The following is a 20,619-nucleotide window of genomic DNA, read 5'->3' as shown; positions in this document are numbered from 1 at the left end:
ACGAAATTCAAATCCTCCATTTGTTATGTCTGACTTTTTTGTGTTATTGTCTGTATATTATTTTGAACCTCTGTCTAATTTTAAACACTAACCAATTCATAAAAAAGAAGTTGATAATTAAATGACAATATATATTCAAAGATGTATTCCGAAGAATTAAAAACATGAGGTACTTTTACTTTATGTTTCTGCTAAACATTTAAGAGAAAATATTTCACTTAATCATTATTAATTATGTAAAATATTAAAACAACATTTATTTTACAACTACAGTATATCTACTAGTTACTTTGCATTAAGATTTTACACAGAAAACCTGAAAGGCAGTTTATACATTACAGCATCAGTAATAATAACTCCAATTATGTCATATAATACATTTTGATGATAATATGTTTAATTCAGACTTTTACTCAAAGTATTTTTATTTACGAAAAATATCTGAATACTTCTTCAATTACTGGTAGTATATTCTTCTTCCTCTCTTCTGCTTCTTTTTAAACATGTTGTTTTCCTACATTGCCAACATCAACTATCTTTAATAATCATGTTTTACTGGTATCATTATATGTATCGTCATCAACAAAACAATCATTCTTAATTTTCTGCATACTGTGCTAATCTTAATCTAATTTCCTTTGCTGTTCCTTAACTCTCTCTCCTCTCCACTTCCTCTCTTTACATCCCTCACTGAAGTAAAACGTTTTATTGACATTAAAAACTGTGTAAACTCAAAACAGCCTATCCTGGCTGTTTTATACCTTAAACGTTTCACTGAAATACAATGTTAAGCTTTTAAGTAATGTTGAATACTGCTATGACAGTAGAATAAATATATTCTCAAAAATACTATTTACTTTTACACTCAATTTACATTTAAGCCATCCAACAGGATAAGAAAGTAGTAACCATAGGCTAGCAATGTATAAGTATATTAACACTTAAATCTACAAATTGATATTTCCTTTTATGTCTCTTCTTGAGGACTTGCTTGATCTTTGAGTTCAGCCGGCCCCTGACTGTCAGCAGGCAGCGGTCCTGGAGATTTGTCACTGTAAAGCAGAGACAACAGTTATCTGTATTTCTAATCATAAGACCAACATTTTTACCTGTTTCCATAAGTCTTACCTCTCTCCGTCTTTATCTGTCTGTAAAGGAAGTTAGAAAAGTTAGAAAATGTTTAGCTCAAACCTTTCAATAAGTATTCATTCAGTCAAGCACATTCAATCCCATTGTGAATTTTTACCTTTGGCTTCTGTGATGCACTGCCACCAATCTTCCTTGGCACCCCAAGAGTCTCGAAAGAGTGACTCCGCACTCTTATGGCTCTCTAATGACAGAGATTCAGAAGTGAAATGGTATAGAGAGATAGTGTGGGAGAGTTTCTGAAAACCTGAAAGGCAAGTGTATGGAGGACTAAAGCTGCCATTATAATAAATAAATAAATGTATTGACTCTATTAAAATAATAGCATAAGCATAGATCATAGAGCATAAATGTGCAGGTTAATTTAAAAATGAATAAAATAATAAATGTATTAAATGCATTTATTTGTGTGACAAATTACTTAATTTTTAGATTCATTTATTCTTTTCTGATACAATTATTTCTGTTTTAATTTATTTCACTAGTTATTGGGAGGCCAACATTTACCTTAAAGTTTTCAATGAATCCTCCACTTCCCTCAGACACTCCCCGTGTAGCCTCAGAAGATGGGAGAACAGACAGAGATGGATCCCCCATCATGCACTGGGAACGGGTGGAGAGTTCAGCCTGCAGGCTCTCCAGGAGCAACGAACGAGTGCGGAGCTTGGTAAGAGGGACAGGAGAGCACGCATGGCAGAGAGAAATCAGAGAACAAGCGTGGATATTTACAACTAAAGAGCATAAATAAAGACTTTTTTTCCCCTCTACCTCTAGCCTGCTGAATTGTTGAGCCTTATAACAGGAAATCTCCGCATTGATGAGTTTGGTCAGAAGGAATTCTCTCAGCAGGGAACGCTAAAAGACAGGATACTTGTGATGCATCTCAATAACTTGTACTGTAGTGTCACAAGACAAAGGCTGGACCGTGTTCCAATTCCATACTAAATACTGATTCTAAGCAGGTTTTGAGTAGTGTTCACACAAGAAAAGTGACAAAAATAAAGTAAAACCAAAGCCGACAGTATACATACTGAATATTCTATTAATACACTATTCTCCCACAATGCAACAACAAAGAAATGAGGGAGCTGTTTACAGCTGGAAGAATTTAAATAAGTTGTGGGTGGTGGTGAAACAACTCCAAAAAATTATGGAAAATAAAAAATAAGCATTAAATCTTTGGAAAAACATTTTGATGTTTATTTGTGAAGATTGCATTAGTCACTGGTAGACTAAGCAAGACAGTAAAGAAAAAGTACACAGTAAAGAAAAAGATGCTGAAAATTAAAAGTTTGGCTGTTGCTGCAACATATATATATATATATATATATATATATATTTTAAATATTTAGAGAAATGAAAACAGCTTGGTGACCTTTGTACTGTTTCTTACATCTGTGAAGATGGGAGGATCTGGGAGGGACGGACCAAAAAGAGGAACATCCTCTCTGGCTGTGACAGCCACCTGTGAAGACGAGAAAAAAATATTAGACTGAAAAACCATTCTGGCTGCAATTATTGGCCGATATTAGCTGATGACAGATATATCAGCATTAGTGTTTATTTTTACCGTTAAAGTAGTCTCGCTTTGCCAGACCCTCCTCCAAAGAGCGCTGAAGGAGAGTCTGGCTACTCCACATAGCATTTGGGGATGGGAGGAAAATGTGCTCTAGTTTAATGGCTTTAAACCAATCAGAATCGTCATGGCGCGGCGCTAAACTCTGCACAGAGCCGCTGCATAATAGTCGTGCGAGAGAAAACTCAGATTGGACAGATAGTCTAGCTAGCTGTCTCAATTTACCCTGCAGAGATCTGAGGAGCAGTCAACAATAGTCCTCATTAATCCACCGAATTTAAAATTCCAACACAAAGAAAGTGGAAGTGGAATTTCCTGCGGCACCGGACCAATCCCAGAAGTGGAACGTCAAGGATATAGACTACCATTAAAGTAACAAAAATCGGTCGTTTAGAATGACATAGTTTGTCCACTAGAGAGCAGTGACAGGTTTATTTTTCTACTGCAAAATGTCTCACAGAGATTACATATCTTGATCAAAATTCCAACTTTAAAATATTCTTATCCAAAAATGTTTGTTAGGTTAAATGTCTATGTTAAAGAAACAAATATCAGGCGACATTTAGGATTTTTTTGAATATAATATTAATATCAGTATCAGCCTAAAAAATCCAGCATCGGTCGGGCTCTAAAAAATACAATTTGCTTTTTTATATAAGGGTGAATCAGTTAAAACAAAATGCCAGCATTCCACTTATCATAGGGAAGATATATTCAACTGGGCTTGTTTTTCACTCACCTGATACGCAGTTTCACCTGTCTTCTCCCCCGGACCCTGAATCCTCCGGACCACCAGGAAACAGTGCAGGAAGTGAGACTTAATAACATCAGACAGGAACGGGGTTTGGCTCTCCTGGTAGACCAAAGCTACAATGTCATTACCAATGTGTCTTTTTCTTTGTAACTGTGTAGGGGGGGAAAAAGTGTATCAGTGTTTGTTTTCTAACTAGTATCAAAAATACCCTGAGAAAGGCTCCTGTGAATCATCAGGCTGACACAGTAACTGACCTGCTGCGGGTCGCCCTCTGTGAAAGGCAGTTTAGTTGCGACATGGAACATGATTTCTCTCCCATGAAAGGAAGTGAAGACAGCTTCACTTCCTGTCTGACCATGACACACATCCAGTCCTCCTCTGAACCTGAGATAACAGAATGAGAAGAAGAAATCATGTGATGTTACACATTGCATGTGTCATTCATACGGCTGAACAACATCAACATGGTGAACTTTACCCGGTGAAGCCTTCCAGTTGAACTGTCTCTCCCAAAATAGAAAGGAGCTCTTTAAACTCTTCACTTTCTTCATTGTTACAAAGTATGTCCTCCTCAGTGAACTAGAGAGAGATGGATGTTGTCTGAGAGATGATGGTTATGGTATGGTGACATATTTCAGTCATTTTTATGAATGCAGGACATTTTCTGCACAATTTCGTACCTGCCCGTCCTTTTGGTACAAAATGCCAAACTTGAAATTAGGAGACACTCTGTGTTCATCAAATGCGGTTATGAGTTCTGGAGCCTGAGGGATGAGAGAGAAGCTTTCAGAGGATTTGTCTAAAATAAGTGGTCATTCATTTTTACTTATTGGTCATTTTATAGAGCATTACCTTGAGGAAGCTGACCACTTCAAACTTTGAGACAGTCACTCTGTCACAGAGCATCTAGAGAGAAAATTTGTCATTTTATAGACTTTGTCATCAACCAGAGGTAGTACATTTATCAAGTACTGCACTAAAGTACAATTCTGAGGTACTTTACTTGAGTATTTCTGTTTTATGCTACTTTATACTTCTATTTCACTCTGTTTCAGAAGGAAATATTGTACTTTACCACTCCACTACATTTATTTGACAGCTATAGTTACTAGTTACATTGCAGATTATTTTTTCATTTTACATACAAATTCTACATACAAAACATATCCGTTTACAAAATATGATGATTTTTTAAATACATTAAACTGTATAACAGGATATAAGGTAGATACAATGAGTTCCACCTCAGATAAGATACAACAATAAAAATGTTTCATACATGTTTATGCATCAATAAAAATAATAACATCTAAAATAAAAAACACTCAACCAACATTTACTTGTGATACTTAAAGTAGGTTTGGCTAATAATGCTTATGTACATAGTTGCAACAGAGTATTTTCAGAGTGTGGTGCTGCTACTTTTACTCAAGTATTGGATATGAATACTTCTTTCACCAGAATAATAGTTTGATACCTTTGCTAATTCAACAGCAGATGGGATGTTGGGGAATAGAGAGACAGAGAAAACTCCATGCAGAGTGCACTGCTTCATTCTGCGAGACAAGAAACAATCTCGGTATTATCGTCTGTGATGCAGGATTACTTGGAATTAACAGTTACTGCAACTGCATACAGAGACATTCAAATGAAAATGTAAAGCCTCTACTCAAACATCATTCTGCACAGTGAAGCTTAAACATCCACGTAACGTTACAAAGAGCAACACATTTTTGAGTGGAGGGGGAAAGCATGATGCTCTGGGAAATGCTTCTAGTTGTATTGCAGCTTGAGTTATATTATAAAACTATCTCATAGTTGGCTGAAATGGCTTAAGATCTCTACCTTAGTATCACCCGCAGCTTGCTCTCCTCTTCCTCCAAACACACAGAGAGAACCAAAGGCCCCAAAGATGGATCCCCTGCTGTGAATGAGTGATGGTACTAAAGGGAACAAAATTTGATAAAAACACAAGTTCAGGAAAGATAACACATTCCTTGATACTTTAGATAAAGTCTGCTTACACGCGAGCGGAAGAACTCTTGGTAGATTTTGGCATCCCGGTCTCTCTCCATGATGTCGTAGCTCTCTGAATCAACGCCACAGTGGGAGGAGGTGGGACTCACATCTACAAGCCTCTCCAGAGGGGGGTCTATCCAGAAGCCCCCTAGCTTCGGAGGGAGGATGAGCGGCAGGTCTCCTCCACCTATCTTTAAAAGCTGAGACTAAAATAGAGACAAAGGAGCACCTGATGATGATGAGGGCCTGTCGTTTCTGTTGTTTGGGGAACAAATGTCATGGCGTTTATAGAAAGGTCAACACACACACACACACACACACACACACACACACACACACACACACACACACACACACACACGATCAAACTCGTATATAGTCAACTGTATGTTTCTTATTCTCACATTGAAGACTAACCTTCAGCGGAAGAGGGAATTCACACCTCTGCTCATCAATCCTGCTGCCCTGATGGACGAGGGAAGTATTGATAAGATGATAAGAAACTTCTCTTGCTCAGACGCCCCTGAACACGCGCACTACACAAGATCAATCGTGCTTTAACTCACCTGCAGCTTTTCAATTATTTCAAACAGCTCTGTGTCCTGCTACGAACAACAGGCAGCAAATGCAGACAGAGAGAAAGGGAAGGAGAAACATGGGGAGGAAGAGGAACATGACAAATGGTTCAGTTGCAAATGGAAACTTCTGAGAAATGCAGGGTTTGAAAAAGCATTAAGTATATTCAGTTAAATAAGAGGGGAAGGTGCAAGCTGAACATGCTAATGATATCACCCTCTGGTAGCTGCTGGCTGAGAGGACAGGCTTTCTGTCACTGGCAGGAGAGTCCCTGATGTCCAGTATGTTGTCCTCTGCAGATTCAGGTCTGCAGCAACAGGTTCATTTACAGCACAATTCATCACTTCTCATTCAGTTCTCACTTTATACAATAAATCTTGAATATTAGCTTGAAACAGCTGCAATAAGATGGAAAATAAAACCTCACCTCATCTCATCACCACATGTGAATTTGTCCACACTGTAAACAAGGAAGTGAGAACTACTCGGAGAAGAAAACCGATCATCTAACATAGATAGGATTACTTATATATCTACAAAATAATGTCATTATCATTTAGTATAGGTAGCTACTCAATTGACTTGGAAATGTCAGTCCTAATTTGAGACAAACAGTGTCTTTACTCACCCTCCATATGCCCCAAAAGTGAAACTTCTCTTTCTGGAGAAAGACATGTCATTCCTCTTTTCTCTCTCCATGGCTTTGGTGTCACTGTGAATGTTTGTACATGCCAGTTTGCTACTGAGTCAATCAGGGCTGGCCAAGGTTGAATTAATTCACTCTATCATTCTGTCACTCCTCCTCCTCTCTGCCCCCTGCCTCTCACTCATTTAAGCTTCCCTTTCCTCCCTCTGTCCTGCTGTCAGCCAGACATTCAGTATTAACCCGCTCATGGTCACAGGTGTAGCCACCGCCACAAACTATAAAACGGACACGGTCTGGCTGCTTCATGCCATCGATCCTCCTGCTTGAATAGACACTCATGGTGGTTTCTCAGACTGACTGGACTTGAAGATAGACTTGTAAATAAATAAATAAATAAAGGGCTGAGACATTTTCTCCCGGACCTGTTACCCTTTGAGTCAGTAAGGATCATCAATTATTGACAGCACACACACAGTGAGGGTGAGGAGATAGACAGCAGGGGAGGGCAAAGTAAGCCTGAGGTTAGGGGGAGAGAGAGAGAGAAAAAAAGAAAAGGAAGTAGAGAAAGGGAACTAAGAAGGAGAGATTGAGAGAAATAAAGAAGGAAAGTAAGTAAGAAAGAAAGAAAGAAAGAAAGGGAAAGAAACAGAGAGAAGAGGTGTGCACATTTAAATGGTGTCCCACATGATACAAAATCCCATTTCTATTAACTGTGTATCTTAGACAAATACTGTCCGTATCGTTTGAGAAAGAGGGATGCAGAGCATATATTTATCAAACTAACAAAAGTAAAAAAAGGAACAATAAACAGTAAGAAGTATTTTGCTGGTGTAGTTTGCTAGTAGCAGTTTTATACTTTAAAAAGGTTCCCAACATTGGGCCCCTCTAAAGGATCACCAGATAAATCTGAAAAAAAAGAAGGAAAAAACAAAGTTCTGCTACACAAACTTGTGTTTATATATTGGACTTTTCTCAGATTTATGCATTTTTATGAAACATTGGATCATTTTACCTTTTTGCGCTTCAAGCAGGCATTTAAAGGAAGCTTAAAAGGGAAATGTCTCTTTGGTGGAACTGATAACTCATAGATTTCTAAAACACTGACAAGCACCACATGTAAGGGGAACAATAACAATGCATTATATTTTACAAGCTTATCAATTTTTTTGTGTTTATGTTATTGTTGTTGTTGTAAAATCTTAATCCGACCAGTTGTTAACAGTTGTTGTTAAAAGAGTTCCAGTGGTCTCTAAATTATTGAGAGTATGTTGTTGAATCTTAGATGTAGTACAGAGACAGAAGTAAACACTTCCTGACTGTTTTTTGGAATGACTGTACATGATGAATAATATATTTGGCTATGGATATAATTCAGAATTAGGAAGTTGTGTTTAACTAGTTTCAAGTGTTGCTTTCTTGTAAACTAACCAAACGTATTACATCACTTTCAAACTGAAAATGTAACAAATAAAGCCATCCCTTTCCATCTTCGGCGTTTTTTATGTTCTAAATTTTCCTTTCTTTTAATAATTTTTCTCTAAAGTACCTCGCTTGCCAGTAGCAGACACTCTCTGCTCCAATTTAGTTTTCTTTCTGTTTCCATTTCCAATAATTTTTGTCCGTATCTATAAGGTTAGAGGCTGCCTGTTTTTGGTAATTTAACGTTTATTTATAGAGATATTTAAGATTTCACACACACACACACACACACACACACACACACACACACACACACACACACACACACACACACACACACACACACATATTTTTAGATAATATTTTTGTTGGGCATTTTAGGCCTTTATTTATTTGTTATTTATTTATTTATTTATTTATTTATTTTTTTAATCACATGCATTTTCACAGAAAAACGTTACCTTCTATTTCATTGGGTAGTGTACAAGTACCCCAAAATATTTCAGTAAAATATAATTATACATTTCACCACTGTTAATTACATATCTTAATTAAATGTTGTTTTTATGATTATGAGCTAATCATGCCTCTGTTTATTTTGAATCCCATAACAGTCCATGGTTGTCTATTAGTTAACTGTTTTTGCCTATCGTCAAAGTGCTACTTATCAATTGGCTACTTATTGACAGAAAAAAGATTCAAATTCAAAATGCTCTTGAAGCCCTTATCTTTCAGTAATTTCACGGGTGGCACCCGTCTGTATGAAACCAGGTGATTGGAGATTTGAAGCGCCACTCATAATATGTTTTGCTGTCATTGGTCAGAATCCAAAACAACGACTTCTGTTTCCCCACCCCTTCCATTGCAGCACCACTGATACCCCGCGGAAGTTGTTCGTGTGTGTGGAGTAGGACGGGATGTTTGTGTGAAATACGTCGACATTTTACTGTACTTTTTTTGACGGTTTGATAATCTGTTGCAGAAACAGATGAACGGTAAGAAGTAGGTTTGGAAGGAATTACATTTCGCTCACTGTAATGCAAGAAAAAAGGGGCAATCCGAAATGAGCTAGCTAGCTAGTTAGCATTGGTAATTAGCCATCAACGCTTAATTGTCAGCATAATTTTACTACAGTCTCCTGCATCATGCCGTTTTGGTAATTACAATATAAAGCTTTACGTGTAGTTATTGTCCTGGCAAACTCATTAGTTAGCTGCAACAGTGAGGTGTACAACGATACACAGTCTGGTTGCTAACGTATCTAATCATGACCACATAGTAACTTATGTGCTGTAGGAAGACGCTGTAGTTGTTGACATTGCCTGTCACTTTGTTATACTGTGGTTTAACTTCCGTCTTATTGTTACGGAGGTTAATGTGTCTTGTCACCGGTCCTGTGCCCAGTTCGTTGGAGCAAAATGTTGGAGTGTGGCATGCTGGAGCGGGACAGACGCGCTCTTCGGAGACGCTCCAATATTCTCATCAAACAGCTGGTGGTGGATGAGCTACTCATACAGTCCTTACAGGCAGACGACATCCTAACCGAAAGCATGGCGGAGAGCATCATGGTATGTTAACACTGATAGATGGATATCATTTCATTTAGGACCTGCAGGTAAAAAGCAGTCTGACTGTCAACAGTCGTTCACCTGTAATTTATGTAAGTTACCTACACCTTGGATGTTAGATACACCTGCTAAAATTGCTTTCAAAAGGTCGCTTTAAATTAAACTAAATCACTAATTGGCCGAACTGCTTGCCATGCATGTCCACACTAAGGGAGGACAATTCACAAGTAGATTTTAAGGGATGACTAGCCAAATAGGTTGGGATCCACAAAGTTAGAGGGGAATTTCGGATGACTTTGAAGTTTAGTCTCGCATGGGTAAAGTTACAAAAACACCAAAAATAAAAGCTTGGTAAAAGTCATAAAAGTCAAAGACAAGGCCTTCAGTTTTTAAACAATTTCATGTAAATGCATGGGTTTCTCCCTGGCTGACTTTAACTGGTTACCACCTGAGATGCCCCCTTTAATCAACCAGTGTCTGGTTGAAATCATGCTATTTTATTGTTAGAATGATTGTGGTGACTGTGGTGTGTCAACAGTGGGCAATGGTTGGAAAACAAAATGTCATGATATTAGGGGTGTAGATAATGGTAAATGCAATGTACTATAAGATGTCATCTTTGCAAGTAATAATTAGATTTTCTGGTCTGATCTCCTCTACTCCAGGCTGAGCAAACATCTCAGAAACGAAGCTGGCGCTTACTACTATTCTTGCCAAAACGGGGACCCAGAGCCTTTAGCAGCTTCTGCTCAGCTCTGCGAGAAACTGAGCAGCAGCACCTGTATGACCTGCTGACACAATCCCCAGAAAAAGATGGCAAAGATACGCCTGTAGAGGTTATTGTGCACTTCATCAAACACACACACACACACACAACAAAAAGCTACAGTATACACTAGGGCTGCACAATATTAGGAAAATATTCAGTAATGTTGAATATCGCAATAACAATATTACTTGCGATACATAAACATATTGGTGAGTATTACAGTTCATGTATTCAGTTCTGCCTTTCTGCTGCTTTTAGTATACTGCTAAAATACAACAAATTGCTTGTTGAATTAAGAAAACTGAAAGGAAATATTTCTAACATTCTTTTATTGAACAAATTGAACAATGAAATTAACTAACTTAAACTAACTCAGAAAATCCCTGAGTGTCTTTCGCGATGTGTAGCAGACTTTCGTAATGTGTTTATCGCGCCAGTTGAAATCGTGAGGAGGATACAAAAAACAATTTATTGTGCAGCCCTAGTATACACGGCAGATTCCTACCAGGGATTTACTTAGTGCAGTTTTCTGCTCACAGATTATTCAGCCTGAGGAAGAGCCTGAGGGAAATACAGGCCGACTAGTAATGCCGACAACAGAAAAGAAGAGAGAGGTGAGCAGGGTACTTATAATCCCTCAACCAGGATTACTACAGGTATCGTCACTGTTGACATTTTCACAAGACTCAGACAGAACAAAAACTAATCTCTGGAGAACTCTGTGCCGTTGAATATGTATTTTAATGAGGTTTCATAATTTGCTCACAGATCGAAGAAAGTTAGAGATCTCTGATAACAGTATACTCCAGTTGAAATGGTCTTCCACAGACATCCTCAGTAGACAGAGAAGGAGAGAGTGAGGTGAGCAGCACCTCGTCATGTCCAGTCCAAACCTCAGAAAGCTGCCTGCGCTCAGAGTCACCATTCAGAGGATTAATCCCAGTCAGGGAGGAAGACAGGATGACAGAGAGACAGAGGACAAAGAAAAGAGGAAGATATAAGCAGACAGATGTAAGAATCACAAACCACATCCATCTTATGTTAAGGCTCTGACACCAACCCGATTATCGGCCGTCGGACAGTGTGGCGAAGTCGGTGACTCGAGTCTGTTCGGTGTGTTCCGTGCCGCCGTCAGTCGGAGGAGCCTTCGCCGTACATTTTGGACGATTTTACTTGTTGAATCGGCCAGTGGGCAGTCGGACTTAATGACCAATCTGATTGGTGGAGTGCTAGCCCTTGACTAGCGAATCAGTGCTTCTTCCACAAGAAGAAGCCCGAGAGCTGACAACGCCAGTATCTTCTTATTACTAGCCATCGTATTTTCTTCCATTCAGCGAGTAATGACAACAATGATCCTTCTTGACTACTATCAACACACTCTGATGAAAACAATGACTGACGACAGCGTGCTCTGTGTTTACTGGGTCTAGACATGGATGTATTAAGAGAACGGTCTAGAGAGTTGTTCCGTCATTTTCAGTTTTCATTTTCTGGGCGACAATACAGATTAGTGCCGCCTGCTGTTATGGAGACGTATAACGTTTCGCACACGCGCAAAACGTACGCTCAAGTCGGCGTCGCTTCGGTTTGTTCTGAGGCACTTTTTTGACCTCGGGGAGCTGACTGATCAGTCCGACTGCCTTTTCTGCTGACGTAATACAAAAAATGAAAACCGGAAATGACAACGCATCACGTGGGTCTGGCTTCTCCAGCCGATAGTAATGGTGGCTTGTTCGAAATACGATCTCGTATTTTACGAAAATAGTTCACCGAAACGTGTTTCTGAAAACATTTTAAGCGAGAAATAGGCCATACGGTTGCTGAATCTGTCTTCATTTCAGATCGACAAAGGTCTGTTTAAAAGATTTTCGTCAGATTTTGAGAGACTCTAGTCACTCATCCCGCTCGTTATTTCCGCGTAGCACTGGAGTGAGTCCGACTGCCCGCCCTCCGACCCAGCAAGTCAGGTCGGCCAAAATGAAGGCCGACAGCTCCTCTGACGGAGGCAACACGGAACACACCGAACAGACTCGACTCACTGACCTCTCCAGACTGTCCGACGGCCGATTATCGGGTTGGTGTGTCAGAGCCATTAGACAACCAGATGGTCTGCTGAGGTAGTCAGACAGCAGGCAGGAGATTCCCTATGAGTTAGGTTAGGAGTGCATTTTTCCACATGAAGCAACAGTTGCTGCCACAGCAAAGAACAAAATCCTTCATTATCTGTCGTCTTTTGTATGTGTTAAGCAGCTGATGTTTTATCATCAATAATTTGTTCATGATTTTGAATTTCAGAGGTGTGTGGATTATTCTCTTCCACTTCCCACCCAAGAAGAAATTGCTGCCAAGAGAGCAAGGACACATGGTGAGTGGTGGTGCAGTGTGGCCTGCATTCAGGTTAAAATAGGTTTCTCTGTGTCCGATGTTGTCAATATTTTTCTGTTTCCGTGGAGACAATGGGTGGTGTCTGGAAAAAAAAGGCTTATCTGTTGTCTAGTTTAAATAGCCAGGTAATCAAATTTACCTCAACAAAAAACATTTTTTTTTATCCAGCAGCTTTAAAGAGAGTCCAGTCTGTGTGAACTGTTTATTATATAATCTTATCACTGAGAGAAGTCTAGGAGTGTGGTTGCTCTAGAGTTCAGCTACTGTCTGTACCTACAGGCGCCACGCCCCAAGAGTGACTCATTCACAGCATTGAAGTACAAAGTTTGTTGTTACATGGCTGGCGGGAGCACACAATGATGTGAAAACTTGGCATCAGCAATTTAAATTGTAACAAGCAGAGTTTAATGTGTAATGTGTTTGTGTGTGCAGCAGAGTCCATGGAGTTTAGTCTGGATGCAGATAGTCCCATCAACACTCCTGTGCTCCCGTGCACTCCTGACTTTTACCTCTCTCACTGCCATCAGGTAAAATACTTCTCTTTACCAGGTCAGCTCAACAAGTTTGCAGTAACTTACTCTGTTATGTTTTACCCGTTACCTTTTGAGAAATACTTGCCTTCAGTGTTACACCAACTATTTGGATTTAATATATTCAATATACAGCACTAAATGCAGAGATACATACAATGTAGGGATTGTAAGTAGGGGTGCACCGATCCGATATTAAGATCGGATATCGGTCCCGATATTGACAAAATAGCTGGATCGGGGATCGGAAAAATTAACCGATCCAGTTTTGTTAGTTTTTTTCCCTCTGTCGCACGTGTGTTTCTCATGCTGGAAGAGTTGAGTGTACAAATAAATCAGAATTCAATACATTACATCTATGTTATTTTGTCTTAGTTAGGAAAGTAATGTTTAGTTAGGAAAGTCTGGTGCCTTTAGTCTCTTCCACATGGTGGAATGAACGGTATCGGATCGGTATCGGGTATCGACATACACAAAGCCCAGGCATCGGTATCGGGACTGAAAAAGTCGGATCGGTGCATCCCTAATTGTAAGTTGTGTTAATTTGAAAAAGTAATAGAATAATGTAATGTATACAGGCAAGGTGTTAATGCCCTTTTATAGAAACAAGATTTTTGGTGTGCAAATGAGGTTATTTAGGACAAATTGATCCCTGAAACATGGTAAAGAAATGGTTCTTTACCATGTTTTTTTGTTTTTCTCTCTCACTTCCCGCACTCCAGTCTTACAAAATGAATTCATCCCCTCGTGGTCTTGCTTTGGTGATCAGTAACGTGACCTTTGATCCTTGTGCGGCGCCGGACCTTGACCCTAGGAAGGGAGGTGAGGTGGACGACGAGGTCCTCAGGAAGGTCTTCACAGAGCTGGACTACCTGGTTACAGTCCACAGAGACCTCACTGCTCAGGTAACACACAGACGCAGGCTCAGTATGTATTTACAGGATGTTATTTGAAACCATCCATCTTATTTAGTTGACAAAGCTAGAACAGGGAAGTTGTAAAAGGGAGAGGAACAACATTTTGTCATTGAATCATTTTTTGAAAATCCCCGAGCCAGTGTTTGTAGAAGAAAAACTGTTTGTGAGGTTTGTTTAGCACATTTTCCATTTTCAGTGTGTTACAAAGCAAATACACTTTGCAAAGCATGGGTGTTGGCTGTGGGAGTGGGGAGAACTTGACTTTAAAAAGATTTTCCACTTAAACCCAGAATGATCAATGTAACAACATGATTGCCTTACCAACCTGTTCAGTATTTAAAAAGCAACAGTGTGTGTTAACCACAATTTTCCTGATTCCTTATGCCTTGTGTAGGGCATGAGGTCGTGCATTGAGAACTTTTGCCGTCGACCAGACCACCGGACAGTGGACAGCTGTGTGGTGTGTCTGCTCTCTCACGGAGTAGATGGAGCTATATATGGTACAGATGGACAGCTCCTGCAGGTGTGTTTGTTTGGTATCTTTCTTAGTTTGTATATGATATCATTCAAGGGTAAAGATGCAGCCATTTTTCAGACATGTAACTTTGTCACTTGTTCAATTTCAGCTTGACTGGGTGTTTAAGTCCTTTGACAATGCGCACTGTCCCCTGCTACAGAACAAGCCAAAGATCTTTTTCATCCAGGCCTGCAGAGGAGGTAAGGCTCTCGATCTTATTCTGCACGCACCTCTATCATCATTAATGTGGAATTAGGAAAATCTATGTATAATACATTTCTAAACCTCTAAAGGCTACTCAGAATATTCATGTATTCAATAAATAAATGTAGCAGTCACAAGGTTACGGTAGTACACTGTTTCCGCTATACATTTTGACTCTGCTGCTTCAGATTTTTATGAAATGTCAGGAAGTCGCAGTTACTCGACTCTGCAGAGCTGTCCCCTCCACCGAACTCAAGCGAACGGTCATCCGCTCTCTCTCCCCTTTTTGAGGGTGAGCAACTGGAACAGTGACAGGAGGTCATCACTCGCGAAGTCATGGCAACCAAATAAACAGCAGCGCGAGTACAGCATTTTCTCCTCGGCGGCTGATTTCCCAGGGAAACTGAGGGTCCGTGAGGGACTGTGGAATATGACCATAGGCGTCGATTTCGGTGGGGACGGTGGGTGCGCGTACCTACCAGATTTCGTCATTTTGTACCCACCACTTTTTTGAAAACCTCGAGCTCAATTTAGTTTAAAAAAAGTCCACACCAAATAATTCTTGAGCGACAGATGCCAAAAAATCCACAACAATCTCTATCCCCACAGGGCAGGCACAGACCCAGCCGCGCTGCTGCTGCGCTGGCTGCACGCTTCTCTGTTCACAACACTGTCTGTCGGGACATTCTGCTTAACGTGAAAAAAAGCTTAACGTGGTTTAATGTAGGCCTACCTAAACAACGATCAATGATCACCAAATTTCTCATGGCCATATATTGTAATGAACACTTAAGCCTGTCAAAAGAACTAAACCGAAATCCAACAATTATATAAGTTATTATATAAACATTGTCTTCTTCATTGGTGCCTATGGCGAGGAAAAAGCTTGTACCTATAAACAATGATCAGTGATTACCAAATTTCTCTCTCATATTGCTCCTCATAACCACTGAAAACTGTCAAAAAATCGAACCAGAAATGTGGTGATAATTGATCGTTGTTTAGGTACATTAAACCACGTTAAGCTTTTTCACGTTAGGACTTATAAACCCCATGAGAACCGTGGGGAGTCAACCCACAGCCGCTCCGCTGCCCTGCTGAAAATGTGAAGCAGAAACGCTTAATGTCAGATAACGGCCATAATAATTGGACTTTGGGTTCGATTTTTTGACAGTTTTCAGTGGTTATGAGGAGCAATATGAGAGAGAAATTTGGTAATCATTGATCATTGTTTACGTACATTAAACCACGTTTTTACTCATTAGTAAGCTACAGGACAGCGTCTTTCAAAACATGACCTGTGCGAAAGAGAAAAAAAAATGAATGCGTCATTGTACCCAGCACTTCTGGAAATGTACTTCCGAATGCGTCTCTGTCCCCAGCACATTTCAAACCAAACTGACGCCCATGAATATGACAGCTACAATAGCTTGGAAAAGAGCGTTAAGGGCTCTGAATTTGATGAATTTACTGTTTATCAGACCCCAGATGAGACAAGAAGCTAACTTTAGTATCTGAAATTGTTCATTGGCTATGTATGATATCTTTCGAGCTGAATGGACTCACAGTTAACAGATTTTATTCTGATCCAAAGACTGAAATAGAACTCTACATCCTGGAATGTAATTGTAAGACATATGATTGCAAATATGGGACCCATAACACCTACAATATTTTTCAACACTGTTGCCGAACTGCAGTGTAGCTTCTAGTGCACCCCCACTATTTTTCAAATCCAAACCTAACGTTACCAAAGTACTTTTTGCAGCTAAAATGTATGGGGAAAAAAGGTTATCTAATGTTAGCTAAATTGAAACTTTCTTGTCTTCCAGAGGAGATGGACTGTGGAGTCGAGCAGATAGATGGGCCAGCGAGGACCTGCTCACCATGCTGTGAACAGCTGGATGCTGGAAGGGAAGGACAGGGGGATGCACACTCTAGACAGAGAGGGGACATGGGGAGGCCCAGGATTAAACTGCCCCAGCGATCTGACATGATCTGTGGCTTTGCATCTCTCAAAGGTCAGAGAATTTGTAAGTCTGTCCCTTTTTGATTTTCTGGGGTGGATTTATGTATCAAATGTGTTGTTTAACAAAAGTGTAAACAAATCAAAACAATAAAAATGAATGAGGCAGTAGAGATGTGCAGTAATCCATGCAATGCAAAAGAAGTTGACATTTGTGTGTGGACTATCTGCCCAACTATGGTTTAATGTGCACCTGTTTTCTGCTAGTATTGCATACATAGGAACTAAATTCAACAAAACCAATATGAAAGGATATTAGAGGCTTTAAAAGGGAATCCACCGATTTTACACATCAAAGTCTATTTATGCTTGGAAAGTGCTACTGAATTTGTGAAATGTTGTATAAAGCCTTTTGTGACTAAAGAGGGAGCTGTGCGAAAGTCTGAGAAGTTGCCTCAAGTTCAACTTGGAGCTGAAAATGACAAGTTTTAAAATGAAAAATGTGAGGTTACCAGACCCCTGTAGCCTGCTTCTCATCTCTGCTTGAGACTCGAGGCTACATTCACCGCTACAAGCATAACATACCCGATCTCCAACCAAACCGTAGCATCGTGGGTAATGTAGTCAACAGGTTTTGACAGGAAAGAAGAATGTGTGGAATAAAACCAATATGTCTGGCTCTGCTGCATAGATTTAGATGTTTATAGAAGTGCAATGCTAAATTGGTGGACTGTCACTTTTAAGGACCAGGGGTTAAAATTGTGTTGGTTGATTCCCGTCAGCTGTGCCACCCTTTCCGTCTGAGCTTAGACTTCTTTTCCTCGCCAGCTATCACAGTTTTAGATGTTAAGATTGTTTTTTGACTAGTAGATAGTTTCTGTTTCCAGTCATGTAAATAGCAGACACTAGGGATGTAACAATTACCGGTGTAACGGTAAACCACGATAAAAATGTTGACGATAACAATTACCGTTTTCATTTAAAATATCTTTATTATCACGGTGGATTACCACGGTGTGGAAACCGTGTGTTTAATCCTTCCCAGCTTCATCCGAGCCTCCTGAAGTTGTGTGTACAGTTTTACATTTTAATTTTGGTGATGAAGAAAACAAGTATATAATTAGTGGCGTTTCTTTGATTTGTTTACATATTGTTCTTTATGCCTTGGCTTGAATGTTTGGATTTGTAAAATTTAAACACGCACTACTGGAAATGTTCCTGACAAATAAGCTGTTTACATGCTGAACCCTTGTTCCTTTGATGTTAAAAGTTGCACTTTTGATAAGGTTTTGCCTATATTTTTGTAATATAATAAACACTGTTACACTTTTTGAAACTATTTCAGCTTGTGTAGGCCTATCAGTGCTTTCTGAACATATTGAACACACTTTTTAAAATACAGCGATAATACCGAAAACCGTGATAATTGTGGTCACTATAACCGTGAGGTTAAATTTTCATACCGTTACATCCCTAGCAGACACCATCTTGGATCTGTCTCCCTGCATCTCATCTGGATATATTAAGCCTGCATTGTTTGATCTCTTGCTCCTCAAGGCACAGCAGCCATGCGGAACACCAAGAGAGGATCCTGGTTCATCCAGGAACTTAACACAACACTGCGCCTCCAAGCCAGAGACACACACCTTGCAGACATCATGGTGCAGGTGAACACAAGTGTCCTATGCCCATATATTTGCATTCATAGTGTAAAATATGCTTTCTTGTTTGGTAAACTTCTTTACGACATCACTGTAATCTTTCTGTCTTTTTTCCTCCCATCTGTCTCCAGGTCAACAGGCGTATTAAGGAGCGGGAGGGTTATGCTCCTGGCACCGCCCACCATCGCTGCAAAGAGATGTCGGAGTTCACCAGCTCATTGTGCAAAGACCTCTACCTTTTCCCCAAGTACCAGCCCCAGTATTGACTAACACACACACACACACACACACACACACACACACAGCATTCCTTGCATTGAAGCCTCTCGATAAGGGTACACAATGGTTCATTCCACTCCAATTACTGCCACACACTCACACATTCCTCTGTTACAACTTCACTTCCAAACAGAGGATTTATTCATTCATGTTTTCTGTGTAAATACTGCCTCCTCAGACATGCACACACTTGTGCATACACTCACAGAAATCTTGGAAAGAAAAAAGGAGCAAGCTTATGTTAATCTACACGTACTCAGAAATGGGCAACACATTAGCATACAACTTACTCGTGTGTCTGTGTCAATGCCAGTTAGAGGGTTTAGTTGATAATCCTTTTTAGACAAAGACAGAATCGTATTTTATTGTTTCCCTACTGCACAGCTACAGTACTTTGAGGTTTCACTATCTTTTTAAAATGTATTTTGTACACAGATCTATTTTTGTGGCTTTATTTTGTATGAAATTGTTTTTATGAGCGTTTTTAAGCCCATTGTCTTTATTTGTATGTTAGTATGTAAGTTTGTTATAATTTGTGACCATTTCTTGTTTTTAGTATAGTGCCAGGCAGGGGGCAGCACAGCAAAGACAAATGCATTTTATCATCTCTCTTTCATAAATATTCATATTTATGAAAGAAATGAAATGAAGATTAAACGGTATTTTCTTTGCAACAGGTTTTTTTTAAGGACAAAAACCTACAGGGCAGCTTCACAAGACCTTGAATTGTTTCAGTCATTTATTTTTTCGCTTTCATTTGTGGATGTTCAATCAGGAAAATTTAGCTTTTAAACCTTAAATTCCATAAAGAGGGCATCCACTGTCAATTTCACTTCATATCAGCTGTGTTACTGTAGATCTGTCCCTGTCAGGGTGGGCTGCCTGGGGAATGCGGTGCTACTTGTGGGGTCATACATCTACAGTGTGAACTCTGACCTTTACGCTAACTCTGACTCATAATAGTGTTTCTCCCAATGTGGGAGCTGCACATTTAGTTAGTCCCTCTACAGTTTTTGTGGTATTTTACTGTATCTGATACAGTACAGATAAAATGTATTTTGTATGTCTTCCATAAACAATATGCAGTTTTCTACAGCAGCCTGTGCCATGTGAGGATAATCTGTTAGATGAATTTATGACCATGGAACTTTTATTGTATCTTTTTGGCACCCCCCACACAGAGAACACCAGTTCTCAAGGCTGTGGAAGCGTGGTTTCCCAGAAAAGCCCTGATCAGGCAAATTGTGTTTTGTTACTACAGTGTTGTAGTCAGTCCCTCCAGGATTTCGCGGCATTTTTTGGGGATTGTTGCGGCCCAAAATGCCCGATTTTGCTGGAGCTTTTGTAAAAAATTTTGATAAAAGTTGCGAGGTCGCACTACGAGCACGCACAGACCCTGGCCTGAAAGGTGATCACCCTTCTTATCCTTTGATTTTTGAAATTATTTGAACACAAACATTGGAGAAGTATAAAAGGGTTACTCTCCTGCCATGTGAGACGATGTGAAGGTTGATATTTGCTGCCAAGCTCTGCGGAGCAGCAGGGTTGGGGGGGGCCAGGAGAGTTTTTATTTCTGTCAACACCAGTGACTGCCAAATGTTCTATACAATAAACCAACCATGCTTTTTTTAAAACAAGACAAACTGTTGTTGTTTTTTCTTACAGCTGCATGTGCAAACATGTGTAT

At 39.7% G+C, this 20,619-nt stretch overlaps 2 protein-coding genes and 1 long non-coding RNA gene across 17 annotated transcripts; 2 read left to right on the top strand and 1 right to left on the bottom strand.

The window, feature by feature from the left end:
* Positions 1-82: 82 nt before the first annotated feature.
* Positions 83-7,168, bottom strand: si:ch1073-90m23.1 (rap1 GTPase-activating protein 2). Of its 2 annotated transcripts, none has more exons than XM_031299511.2 (19): positions 6,700-7,168; positions 6,499-6,552; positions 6,288-6,378; positions 6,062-6,097; positions 5,913-5,960; positions 5,501-5,701; positions 5,322-5,419; positions 4,954-5,032; positions 4,329-4,382; positions 4,157-4,240; positions 3,955-4,055; positions 3,731-3,860; positions 3,462-3,626; positions 2,540-2,611; positions 1,915-2,001; positions 1,654-1,809; positions 1,247-1,330; positions 1,129-1,148; positions 83-1,052 (listed from the first exon to the last, which is right to left on the bottom strand). In XM_031299511.2, exons 1-19 carry the CDS (start codon positions 6,768-6,770, stop codon positions 968-970), a joined length of 1,716 nt encoding a protein of 571 aa, XP_031155371.1. In that variant the 5' UTR covers positions 6,771-7,168; the 3' UTR covers positions 83-967. The 2 variants fall into 2 exon arrangements, with proteins under 2 accessions (XP_031155371.1, XP_031155372.1); XM_031299512.2 differs by having other exon boundaries at positions 6,499-6,531.
* On the top strand, positions 6,215-20,571 carry casp2 (caspase 2, apoptosis-related cysteine peptidase). 14 transcript variants are annotated; one of them, XM_036005947.1, is made up of 14 exons: positions 6,215-6,231; positions 9,067-9,135; positions 9,541-9,704; positions 10,370-10,540; positions 11,013-11,087; positions 11,302-11,484; positions 12,769-12,838; positions 13,291-13,385; positions 14,111-14,293; positions 14,700-14,828; positions 14,932-15,022; positions 16,859-17,059; positions 18,550-18,659; positions 18,785-20,571. In XM_036005947.1, exons 3-14 carry the CDS (start codon positions 9,555-9,557, stop codon positions 18,917-18,919), a joined length of 1,593 nt encoding a protein of 530 aa, XP_035861840.1. In that variant the 5' UTR covers positions 6,215-6,231; positions 9,067-9,135; positions 9,541-9,554; the 3' UTR covers positions 18,920-20,571. The 14 variants fall into 14 exon arrangements, with proteins under 14 accessions (XP_035861840.1, XP_035861839.1, XP_031155376.1 ...); XM_036005946.1 differs by lacking the exon at positions 6,215-6,231 and having other exon boundaries at positions 8,985-9,135; XM_031299516.2 differs by lacking the exon at positions 6,215-6,231 and having other exon boundaries at positions 8,991-9,131; positions 13,294-13,385; positions 16,859-17,047.
* On the top strand, positions 17,069-18,331 carry LOC116049687. The gene is made up of 2 exons (XR_004104887.2): positions 17,069-17,607; positions 17,703-18,331. It is a non-coding gene; the product is annotated as an uncharacterized LOC116049687 (long non-coding RNA).
* Positions 20,572-20,619: the final 48 nt, after the last annotated feature.

Source organism: Sander lucioperca, chromosome 10 (genome assembly GCF_008315115.2).
Source record: "Sander lucioperca isolate FBNREF2018 chromosome 10, SLUC_FBN_1.2, whole genome shotgun sequence".
Classification (NCBI taxonomy): domain Eukaryota; kingdom Metazoa; phylum Chordata; class Actinopteri; order Perciformes; family Percidae; genus Sander; species Sander lucioperca.
Note: the sequence above shows the minus strand (reverse complement) of the source record. Positions and strands in the feature narration are given on the sequence as shown.